The sequence below is a fragment of the Chiloscyllium plagiosum genome, unplaced genomic scaffold, assembly GCF_037043375.1.
Source record: "Chiloscyllium plagiosum isolate Xiang-an unplaced genomic scaffold, Cpla_swu_hap1 HiC_scaffold_10, whole genome shotgun sequence".
NCBI classification, from domain to species: domain Eukaryota; kingdom Metazoa; phylum Chordata; class Chondrichthyes; order Orectolobiformes; family Hemiscylliidae; genus Chiloscyllium; species Chiloscyllium plagiosum.
The window spans coordinates 6,533,592-6,546,069 of record NW_028270148.1 but is presented as its reverse complement, the minus strand read 5'-3'; the positions used below and the strand labels follow the sequence as shown (position 1 = coordinate 6,546,069).

The 12,478-nt window shown below is 45.3% G+C and overlaps 1 protein-coding gene across 1 annotated transcript in view; it reads right to left on the bottom strand.

Moving 5' to 3' along the window:
- Nucleotides 1-11,822, bottom strand: part of LOC122552567 (L-gulonolactone oxidase) — a 56,233-nt gene extending 44,411 nt beyond the window's left edge. The window contains exons 1-2 of the mRNA XM_043695267.2: nt 11,805-11,822; nt 9,430-9,582 (exon numbers count right to left, since the gene is read on the bottom strand). Coding sequence (XP_043551202.2) covers nt 9,430-9,582; nt 11,805-11,822 — 171 coding nt within the window. The remainder of the gene's footprint in view (nt 1-9,429; nt 9,583-11,804) is intronic.
- Nucleotides 11,823-12,478: the final 656 nt, after the last annotated feature.

The window sequence follows — 12,478 nt, the reverse complement described above, 5'->3', positions numbered from 1 at the left end:
CTGTCTATTCTCTCCCTCTCTGTAACATCTCCCTGTCTATTCTCTCTCTCTCTGTAACATCTCCCTGTCTATTCTCTCTCTCTCTCTGTAACATCTCCCTGTCTATTCTCTCTCTCTCTGTAACATCCCCCTGTCTAGTCTCTCTTTCTGTAACATCTCCCTGTCTATTCTCTCTCTCTGTAACATCCCCCTGTCTATTCTCTCTCTGTAACATCCCCCTGTATATTCTCTCTCTCTCTGTAACATCTCCCTGTCTATTCTCTCTCTCTCTCTGTAACATCTCCCTGTCTATTCTCTCTCTCTCTGTAACATCTCCCTGTCTATTCTCTCTCTCTCTGTAACATCTCCCTGTCTATTCTCTCTCTCTCTCTGTAACATCTCCCTGTCTATTCTCTCTCTCTCTGTAACATCTCCCTGTCTATTCTCTCTCTCTGTAACATCCCCCTGTCTATTCTCTCTCTCTCTCCCTGTAACATCTCCCTGTCTATTCTCTCTCTCTCTCTGTAACATCTCCCTGTCTATTCTCTCTCTCTCTCTGTAACATCCCCCTGTCTATTCTCTCTCTCTGTAACATCTCCCTGTCTATTCTCTCTCTCTGTAACATCCCCCTGTCTATTCTCTCTCTCTCTCTGTAACATCTCCCTCTCTATTCTCTCTCTCTCTCTGTAACATCTCCCTGTCTATTCTCTCTCTCTCTGTAACATCTCCCCGTCTATTCTCTCTCTGTAACATCTCCCTGTCTATTCTCTCTCTCTCTGTAACATCCCCCTGTCTATTCTCTCTCTCTCTCTCTGTAACATCTTCCTGTCTATTCTCTCTCTCTGTAACATCCCCCTGTCTATTCTCTCTCTCTCTGTAACATCTCCCGGTCTATTCTCCTTCTCTCTCTGTAACATCTCCCTGTCTATTCTCTCTCTCTCTCTGTAACATCTCCCTGTCTATTCTCTCTCTCTCTGTAACATCTCCCTGTCCATTCTCTCTCTCTCTCTGTAACATCTCCCTGTCTATTATCTCTCTCTCTGTAACATCTCCCTGTCTATTCTCTCTCTCTGTAACATCCCCCTGTCTATTCTCTCTCTCTCTCTGTAACATCTCCCTGTCTATTCTCTCTCTCTCTCTGTAACATCTCCTGGTCTATTCTCTCTCTATCTCTGTAACATCTCCCTGTCTATTCTCTCTCTCTCTCTGTAACATCTCCCTGTCTATTCTCTCTCTCTATCTGTAACAACTCCCTGTCTATTCTCTCTCTCTCTCTCTGTAACATCCCCCTGTCTATTCTCTCTCTCTCTCTGTAACATCTCCCTGTCTATTCTCTCTCTCTCTGTAACAACTCCCTGTCTATTCTCTCTCTCTCTGTAACATCCCCCTGTCTATTCTCTCTCTCTCTGTAACATCTCCCGGTCTATTCTCCTTCTCTCTCTGTAACATCTCCCTGTCTATTCTCTCTCTCTCTCTGTAACATCTCCCTGTCTATTCTCTCTCTCTCTCTGTAACATCTCCCTGTCTATTCTCTCTCTCTCTGTAACAACTCCCTGTCTATTCTCTCTCTCTCTCTGTAACATCCCCCTGTCTATTCTCTCTCTCTCTCCGTAACATCCCCCTGTCTATTCTCTCTCTCTCTGTAACATCTCCCTGTCTATTTCTCTCTCTCTGTAACATCCCCCTGTCTATTCTCTCTCTCTCTCTGTAACATCTCCCTGTCTATTCTCTCGCTCTCTGTAACATCTCCCTGTCTATTCTCTCTCTCTCTGTAACATCCCCCTGTCTATTCTCTCTCTCTCTCTGTAACCTCTTCCTGTCAATTCTCTCTCTCTGTAACATCTCCCTGTCTATTCTCTCGCTCTCTGTAACATCTCCCTGTCTATTCTCTCTCTCTGTCTGTAACATCTCCCTGTCTATTCTCTCTCTCTCTCTGTAACATCCCCCTGTCTATTCTCTCTCTCTCTCTGTAACATCTCCCTGTCTATTCTCTCTCTCTCTGTAACAACTCCCTGTCTATTCTCTGTCTCTATCTGTAACAACTCCCTGTCTATTCTCTCTCTCTCTCTCTGTAACATCCCCCTGTCTATTCTCTCTCTCTCTGTAACATCTCCCTGTCTATTCTCTCTCTCTCTGTAACAACTCCCTGTCTATTCTCTCTCTCTCTCTGTAACATCTCCCTGTCTATTCTCTCTCTCTCTGTAACATCCCCCTGTCTATTCTCTCTCTCTCTCTGTAACATCTCCCTGTCTATTCTCTCTCTCTCTGTAACATCCCCCTGTCTATTCTCTCTCTCTCTGTAACATCTCCCTGTCTATTCTCTCGCTCTCTGTAACATCTCCCTGTCTATTCTCTCTCTCTATCTGTAACAACTCCCTGTCTATTCTCTCTCTCTCTCTGTAACATCCCCCTGTCTATTCTCTCTCTCTCTGTAACATCTCCCTGTCTATTCTCTCTCTCTCTGTAACAACTCCCTTTCTATTCTCTCTCTCTCTGTAACATCCCCCTGTCTATTCTCTCTCTCTCTCTGTAACATCTCCCTGTCTATTCTCTCTCTCTCTGTAACATCCCCCTGTCTATTCTCTCTCTCTCTCTGTAACATCTCCCTGTCTATTCTCTCTCTCTCTGTAACATCCCCCTGTCTATTCTCTCTCTCTCTGTAACATCTCCCTGTCTATTCTCTCGCTCTCTGTAACATCTCCCTGTCTATTCTCTCTCTCTCTCTGTAACATCCCCCTGTCTATTCTCTCTCTCTCTCTGTAACATCTCCCTGTCTATTCTCTCTCTCTCTGTAACAACTCCCTGTCTATTCTCTCTCTCTCTGTAACATCCCCCTGTCTATTCTCTCTCTCTCTCTGTAACATCTCCCTGTCTATTCTCTCTCTCTCTGTAACATCCCCCTGTCTATTCTCTCTCTCTCTCTGTAACATCTCCCTGTCTATTCTCTCGCTCTCTGTAACATCACCCTGTCTATTCTCTCGCTCTCTGTAACATCTCCCTGTCTATTCTCTCTCTCTCTCTGTAACATCCCCCTGTCTATTCTCTCTCTCTCTCTGTAACATCTCCCTGTCTATTCTCTCTCTCTCTGTAACAACTCCCTGTCTATTCTCTCTCTCTCTGTAACATCCCCCTGTCTATTCTCTCTCTCTCTCTGTAACATCCCCCTGTCTATTCTCTCTCTCTCTCTGTAACATCTCCCTGTCTATTCTCTCGCTCTCTGTAACATCTCCCTGTCTATTCTCTCTCTCTCTCTGTAACATCTCCCTGTCTATTCTCTCTCTCTCTGTAACATCCCCCTGTCTATTCTCTCTCTCTCTCTGTAACATCCCCCTGTCTATTCTCTCTCTCTGTAACATCTCCCTGTCTATTCTCTCTCTCTCTCTGTAACATCCCCCTGTCTATTCTCTCTCTCTCTCTGTAACATCTCCCTGTCTATTTTCTCTCTCTCTCTCTCTCTGTAACATCTCCCTGTCTATTCTCTCTCTCTCTCTGTAACATCCCCCTGTCTATTCTCTCTCTCTCTCTGTAACATCTCCCTGTCTATTCTCTCTCTCTCTGTAACATCTCCCAGTCTATTCTCTCTCTCTGTAACATCTCCCTGTCTATTCTCCCTCTCTCTCTGTAACATCCCCCTGTCTATTCTCTCTCTCTGTAACATCTCCCTGTCTATTCTCTCTCTCTCTCTGTAACATCTCCCTGTCTATTCTCTCTCTCTCTGTAACATCTCCCTGTCTATTCTCTCTCTCTCTCTGTAACATCCCCCTGTCTATTCTCTCTCTCTCTCTCTGTAACATCCCCCTGTCTATTCTGTCTCTCTCTCTGTAACATCTCCCTGTCTATTCTCTCTCTCTCTCTCTGTAACATCTCCCTGTCTATTCTCTCTCTCTCTGTAGCATCTCCCTGTCTATTCTCTCTCTCTCTCTGTAACATCCCCCTGTGTATTCTCTCTCTCTCTGTAACATCTCCCTGTCTATTCTCTCTCTCTCTGTAACATCCCCCTGTCAATTCTCTCTCTCTCTGTAACATCTCCCTGTCTATTCCCTCTCTCTCTGTAACATCCCCCTGTCTATTCTCTCTCTCTCTCTGTAACATCTCCCTGTCTATTCTCTCTCTCTCTCTGTAACATCTTCCTGTCTATTCTCTCTCTCTCTGTAACATCCCCCTGTCTATTCTCTCTCTCTCTGTAACATCTTCCTGTCTATACTCTCTCTCTCTGTAACATCCCCCTGTCTATTCTCTCTCTCTCTGTAACATCCCCCTGTCTATTCTCTCTCTCTCTCTGTAACATCCCCCTGTCTATTCTCTCTCTCTCTCTGTAACATCTCCCTGTCTATTCTCTCTCTCTCTCTGTAACATCCCCCTCTCTATTCTCTCTCTCTCTCTGTAACATCTCCCTGTCTATTCTCTCTCTCTGTAACATCCCCCTGTCTATTCTCTCTCTCTGTAACATCTTCCTGTCTATTCTCTCTCTCTCTCTGTAACATCTCCCTGTCTATTCTCTCTCTCTCTCTGTAACATCTCCCTGTCTATTCTCTCTCTCTCTCCGTAACATCTCCCTGTCTATTCTCTCTCTCTGTAACATCTTCCTGTCTATTCTCTCTCTCTCTGTAACATCCCGCGTCTATTCTCTCTCTGTAACATCTCCCTGTCTATTCTCTCTCTCTGTAACAACTCCCTGTCTGTTCTCTCTCTCTCTGTATCATCTCCCTGTCCATTCTCTCTCTCTCTCTGTAACATCTCCCTGTCTATTCTCTCTCTCTCTGTAACATCCCCCTGTCTATTCTCACTCTCTGTAACAGCTGTCTATTCTCTTCTCTCAGTAACATCCCCCTGTCTATTCTCTCTCTCTCTCTCAATAACATCTCCCTATCTATTCTTTCTCTCACTCTCTCAGTAACACCTCCCTGTATCTGAGCTGGACATAAGACTGAAGATCCTTACCATGGTCAGTGGTGAGTGCAGCAGGATGCCGGCAATGAATGGCAATGGAAACACACAGCAAGTGGGACTCAGAACCTGGCAAATGGCAGGATTGTCACCCAAATGAGAGGAGCTGTGTCCCTGCCCAGTGAGATAGCCATGATTGGAATGTTAATGAGATCCCTGTGGGTGATAAGGAAGACAATAATTAACCTGCTGATAGGCCAGTGATCCTCAACCAGTCTCAGGTTTACAGCTCAAAGTAGAGGCTCCCTGAGAAACTCATGTGATTCGACCGAACACGGGCCGAGCAGAGCTCAGTGGGTCAGGAGCAAAGTCCCATCTCCCACTGATACTCCAACAGTTCCTTTATTAATGGACCTGCTCTATTTCTGATGTTACAATCCCCAAGTCAGGAACTAAGTGCCAGATACAGCTCTGAATTATCCTTTAATTAACATCAGAAAATGATCAAATGTCATTCAGTCCAGGGAAGACTTTGTGATATTATGCTGTAGAGCCATAAAGAGATTCACATGGAAACTGACCCTTTGGTCCAACCCATCCATGCCCATCAGATATCCTAAATTCATCTAGTCCTATTTGCCAGCATTTTGCCTATATCCCTGTAAACCCTTCCAATGCATGCACCTGATCACATAATTTTAGACATTTGGATAATTTATTCACTAGCTCCACATACACTAAGACTCCATATACACTATCTTCATCTCCACGCACTCCATGCTTCAGGCTCTCTGCCTTTATCCTGATGAAGGGCTTTTGCCTGAAACGTTGATTTCGAAGCTCCTTGGATGCTGCCTGAACTGCCGTGCTCTTCCAGCACCACTAATCCAGAATCTGGTTTCCAGCATCTGCAGGCATTGTTTTTACCACAGAAACAGACCCTTCAGTCCAACTTGTCCATGCTGACCAAGTTTCTCAAACTAAACTAGTCCCATTTGCCTCTGTTTGGTCCAAATCCCTCTAAACCTTTCCTATCCATTGTACCTGTCCAAATATCTTTTGAATGTTATAATTGTACCAGCTTCTACCACTTCCTTTGGCAGCTCATTCCATATATGCACCACCCTCTGTGTGAAAAAGTTGCCACTTAAGTCCCTTTTAAATCTTTCCCCGCTCACCTGAAACCTATGCCCTCTAGTTTTGAACTCCCCAAACTATGGAAAGGACCTTTGTTACTCACATTTCTACCTCCCTCATGATTTTATAAAACTATATAAAACCTTCTATGCTCCAGGGAAAAAAGTTCCGGCCTATCCAGCCTCTACTTATAACTCAAAACTTCCAGTCCCAGTAATGTTCTTGTAATTCTTTTCTGCTCCCTTTCCAATTTAATAATACCCTTCCAACAGCCGGGAGACCAGATCTCCACATGGTACTCCTGAAGAGGCATCACCAACATCCTGTATAACCTTAACTCCTATACTCAATGCACTGATCAATGAAGGCAAATGTGCCAAATGTCTTCTTCACGACCCTATCTATCTGCAACACCACTTTCAAGGAACTAAGCATTTGCACCCCAAGGTCTCTTTTTATGACAACACTCCTCAGCGATCCACCACTAATTGTGTAAGTCCTGTCCTGGTTTGTCTTACCAAAATGCAACACTTCACATTTATCTAAACTAAACTCCATCTGCCTTTCCTCAGCTGATCAAGATCTCATTATACTCTTCGTTAACATTCTTCACAGTCCACTATACCATCAATTTTGGTGTCATCCACAAAATTACTAATCAGGCCTCTTATATTCTCATCCAGATTGTGTATATAAAAGACAAACAATAGTGGATCCAGGCCCAATCCCTGTGGCACACCCCTGGTCACAGGTGTTCAGTCTGAAAAACAACACTACCACCACCCTCTGTCTCCCACCTTCAAGCTAATTTGAATTGAATTGGCTTTATTGTCACATGTACTCAAATGAGTACCATGAGCAGTGTATAAGTTACCACTTACAGTGCCAACTGAGGTAGAGAGTATGTCGGTACAATCCATAGTTACAGAATATGAAGAAAAAGAGAATTACATTCCAGCGATACACAGTATAACCATAGGTCAGGAAGACAAGAAGTAAAGTTGAAAAGGCTAACATCACAGTCTCTCCCCAAGGGCTCTCCACAGCAGACCCCTGCAGACCGGCCTTCATGTGGTTTGGCTGCTGGCTGTTTCCACGCTCTGCATTGGGCCACTACCACCATGTTCTGCTCTGGTCGCTGGTGTCCCTGCTCTGGGCCACTGATTACTGACCCCACTTCAAAGGCTGGGAGTTGGAGGCTGAGGGAAGGAAGGAGAGGTGAAGAAAAAATGAAAAAGAACAGGCAGAGCACAGGAGCTCTGGCTGAGGCGTCCTACTCCACTGCCATCTTGCTGGAATTAATTTTGTATCAATTTGGCAAGCTCTCCCTGGATCCCATGTGATCGAACCTTACTAACCAGTCTACCACATGGAACCTTGTTGAAGGCCTTGCTAAAGTCCATATACACAATGCATATCGCTCTGCCCTCATCTAGCTTCCTAGTCACATCCTGCAAAAAACTCAATCAAGTTAGTGAGACATGATTGACCATGCACAAAGCCATGCTGACTATCCCTAATCAGTCCTTGCGTTTCCAAATGCATACCAATCCTATCTCAGATACACTCACTTCATTGAACTCACACAAAATAAATTCACTCGATGGACACTCACTCGATAAATGCTCATTTGGTATGGACCCAGTTAAGTTCATTGAACCCGTTAGGATCCAGTGGCTGACCCACACTCTGTTTCAGTGCAGTGTTTAGTCAATCTGCGGAAAAGGCTCTCAGGGGATATGAATGAAGAAGATTACACTGATTAACTCAATTAGACAATACTCCTTTCTGATAATTATACTGTTTGTGTAATCTCAGAGCTAGCACAAGATTCTGGTGGTAACATATGAACTAAACCTGTCACACAGTTGAGGTACTGGAATAAGGTACTGAGCTCTGAGATGTGGGGTTGATTCCCACTCCTGTCAAAAATGTCTTGGCTTCTCTTTAAGTCAACAGCAGAATACACCCTACTTACCTGGATGCGGGCTGCTCTAACAGCACTCAAGAAACTCAACACCACCGAGGACAAAGTCGCCCACTTGATTAGCACCACATCCACAAACATCCACTCCCTCCATAACCGACACTGAGTAGCAGCAGTGTGTACTATCTACAAGATGCACTGCAGAAATTCACCAAAGATCCTCAGACAGCACCTTCGAAACTCATGATCACTTCCGTGTCAAAGGACAAGAGCAGCAGATGCATGGAAAAACCAACCCCTACAAGTTCCCCTCCAAGCCTCTCCCCATCCTGACTTGGAAATATATCACTGCTCCTTCAGTGTCACTGGGTAAAAATCCTGGAATTCCTTCCCTAAGGGCATTGTGGGTCAACCTACAGCACACAGACTGCAGTGGTTCAAGAAGGCAGCTCACCCCCACCTTCTCAAGGGCAACTAGGAATGGTCCAACCAGCGATGCCCACGTCCCATAAGCAAAGCAAGAGAAAACAGGAGGGAATGTGAGGAATGGAGAATTTTGCATTTACTTTGAGTTGGGGGTGGGTAGGAATCCTTAAGATAGTTCACTCTGCACCAAGTCTGTTTGTGATATCTGGTACGTGGTATTTGCTGTGTAGTGTAAAGGGACTCATTAACTAAAGTGACCTGGCAGCTAATCTCTGAGTTAAGGTTAATATCCCAATCACATTGAAAAGAGTCAATCATTAACCTGGATACCGAGCTCCATCAAACTGAGTAAACTCACCACATCAGATCAGGTTCCTTGTAGTTTCCTTTATTGATCATCAGCATAAGCCCGACTGCAGGAGGAGGTGGACTTGATCCAAGCAATTAATTGGTGCAGGATTTGTACCAAGGCTGCCCTGCTATTGTTCATTGGACTTCAATCCTCTACCCCTCTCTCCATCCATCCCTTCAATCCTCAATCCCTCCATTCTCTGATGCCATGGATTTGGAAGGTGCTGGCTAAGGATCCTTGGTGAATTTCTGCAGTGCATCTTGTAGATAGTACACACTGAGTGTCACTGGTGGAGGGAGTGGATGTTGAAGGTGGTAAATGAGGTACCAATGAAGTAGGTTGCTTTGTCATAGTAGTTGTAGTAACTGCTATCATCCAGACAAGCGGGGAGTATTCCATCACGTTCCTGACTTCTGCCTTGTAGATGGTGGACGGGCTTTGGCGAGTTAGGAGGTGAGCTACCTAGTGCAGTATTCCTAGCCTCTGACCTGCTCTTGAAGCCACTGTGTTTACATGGCAAGTCCAGTTGAGTTTCTGATCAACTGTCACCCCGCGGATGCTGACAGTAGGGGATTCAGTGATGTTAATGCCATTGAACACCAGTGGTTAGCAGTGGTTAGATTGTCTCTCAGCATGGCGTGGGAGTCCGTCAGGGACCCCTGGTGATCTCCTGGCCCGGCAAGTGAGAGGGCGGGTGATGACAGCAGGGCGCAGCACGTACCTGGCAATCGGGTCCCAGGGAATGTTCTGGAAGCAGCAGGAGGAGATCGGAGGTGGCAGCTTCAGTAGAAGCAGCAGCGATGGCAGGTACTGGAATGAGTACTAGAGGACTCAGCAAAGACTGTTGAACTTTTAACTTTATTGCTTTATATTTCTAGTTTAAATTAAAAAAGACTTTATTGTTAACTATTACCTTATTTATTTATTTTTCCACTTGCTCTACGAAGGTAATCCTTAACTTTTTAACTTGGTTTCTTTTACTACTTTTTGTACCTAGATACCTTTGTACCTAAGATGGTGCAGTGTGTGGTGACATTGTGCACTTTTCACTGTACTCCTGTATTTCTGTACTTATGTACACATGAAAATACACATGATCTCCTTGCCGGGCCAGGAGATCACCAGGGGTCCCTGACGGACTCCCACGCCATGCTGAGAGACAATCTAAAATAAAATGATTGGAGATGGTCAGTGTCTGGCATTTGTGTGGCAAGAATGTTACCTTCACTTGTCAGTCTCAGCCTGATCTTTGCCCAGCTTCTGAAGAAGGGTCACTGAAGCCAAAACATTCCCTTTGTTTTCTCACTGAAATGCTGTCAGAACTGCTGAGATTTTCCAGCAATTTCTGCAGTTCCTTGTTTATGTCCAGTTCTTGCTGCAGTGGGACACGCACTGTTTAAGTATCTGAGGAATCATGAATGATGCTGACTCTTAGGATGCCATCATGGTAAAGTCCATCTGGGGTGGCTCGGGGAGACTCACTGTCACCAGTCCTTCTCTTCGATATCAGCCCAGGTTACTGATACCAAATAGGGAAGGATCCAAGGTGTTGGTAAAAAAACAGGCTTAGGCATGACAATCCAAATTGCACATTGAAATGTCAGAGGGTCAGTGCTGAGGGAGCACTGCGTTGTTGGAGGGTCAGTACAGAGGTCGTGCCACACTGTCAAAGGGTCAATACTGAGGGAGTGCTGCACTGTTAGAGGATCATTACTGAGGGAGTGCTGCACTGTTGGAGGGTCAGTGCTGAGGGAGTGCTGTGGGCAGAGGTGAAACAGTATTTTTCACTTTTGGCAGTAGATAATTATCAGATTCCTGTTAATGGGACTGTACTGTGTACAAATCGCCTGGCACGGTGCCACCATTCCATTATGTCTATCCTCCACTTGGGATTTCATTGGCTGTGAACTCCTTTGAGAGATGGAGATTGGGTTAACAGCTGCAGATATATTGGGTTTGATCCTCAGTGTCTGCTGATACTGACACCACCTTGTCTGTACCAGGAACTGGGCACGGATATCCCATCTAATGCCTCATTGCCCATCACCTGCAAATCCATTTCATTCACTGACACGTGCCAGACGAAGCAGAATCTGAGGAACAAGATGTTCTGTCTGCAGCTTGCTATGGGCAGGGTTAGAGCTGGGCGATTATCTCACTCATTGAACTGCAGTCTCTATCAGGGTAGGCACCTCTTAGTGTCTGTGATGAGAAATGAGGATGGCAATGAGGATGCTGCTGGATAAGCAGTGCTCAGCATTTTATTGAGGGATTGACAGCATGCTGCTGCCTGTCAGCTACAGTCAATGCCAGCAATGCTGAGAAACGGCTCCACACAGAACAGCTTGGCTCATCCCTGAGTACTCCACCGTTCTTCAAAAACAGACAATTCGGAATGTGCAAAGTCAAACAAGTTGGTAATCAATCAGTTTACAATGCACTCTATTATAAATCGACTTGGACAGAGTGACTGCGAGCAGTGTGCCTGTCTCTGTAGACACAGACTCCATGTCGATCTGTGCATGAACTGGGCAGAGACAAGGTCTGCATGAGTAATACATATCGAAGGTATCCGAATGCTATAACATTGTTGCTGGTTGGTGCAGTTTCACTAGGGGAGGATGGGCCACAAAGATGTCCCACTTAAAAGGCAATGGTAACAAGATATAGCTTATTGCATCTCATCAACGACACAGGCTACACTAACTCATGGGCAGGTTAACTATTATTAACACTAGGTGGGTGAGGTACATGTTGAACACTCCAACTCACTCAGACTGCTCCACCCCCCCCCCCCTCCCCCCCCCAGACACTGTGTTATTTGTCAGAGTGGGGTGGAGCTTCAGTTTAGCTCATAGACTAACCCTTCCTTCAGCAATTCACGGGAGTATAATCCTTCAAAGTTTGCCACAGAGACATGAGAACAAGAGGCCCCAAGCTTGTTCCAAGAGGCAGGTTAAGAAGGGGATTAAAGGTAAGGGATATTCTCTGCAGGGTGCACTGTAGAAACTTCTGAACCAAACCGTTTGGAGGTATTATTATATATCCTTGGAGCAGGTGGGACTGGGGTCTCCTGGCTGAGAGGTAGGGACTTACCATTACAGCACATAACATGCCTAATCCTCGTATGTACAGTTTTTGAGAAGAAGGTCAAGGAGAGGTAGAATATGTCTTTTCTAACCAGCCTGATCAGAGATGTGATTACACACCTCTAGAACAGGTGGGTCTTGAACCTGGATCTCCCAGTTCAGAGGTACCGACACTACCACTGTGCCACAAGAGTCCGCGCAGTCCTTACACCTCACACTGACTTTGGATATTGACAGAGTCTCATCGGGGTCTGAGTGACATGGACGATGGTAGCATTAGATTGGAAGTGTAGTGAGTCTGATCATGATGTCAGGAACAACTTTTGACACCTTATAATATTTTCTCATCGGGCTGTTCAGAAATGTAAAGACACACCTGGACCTCCTAGAGTAGGAGCATTGCCACTGCACTGTAAGAGCCCACTCAATCCTTTTTCTTATGCTGAGTCTGAGGGATGATCCAATTAGCAGTGGTAAAGGACAAACCACTTCGTAAACCTCAATGGGAAGGGGCACTAATCTTAACACAGCATATAGTATACTGCCTGACACAAATGGAAACAGGCTACTCTGGCTTGTTCAGTGCGATTACAAAGATGATCAGGAGCCTGAGATAACGCGTCTGTCTCCATGAGGATCACATGAGACTCTACTTCCCATTAAGAGTGCCATCAAAGTGGG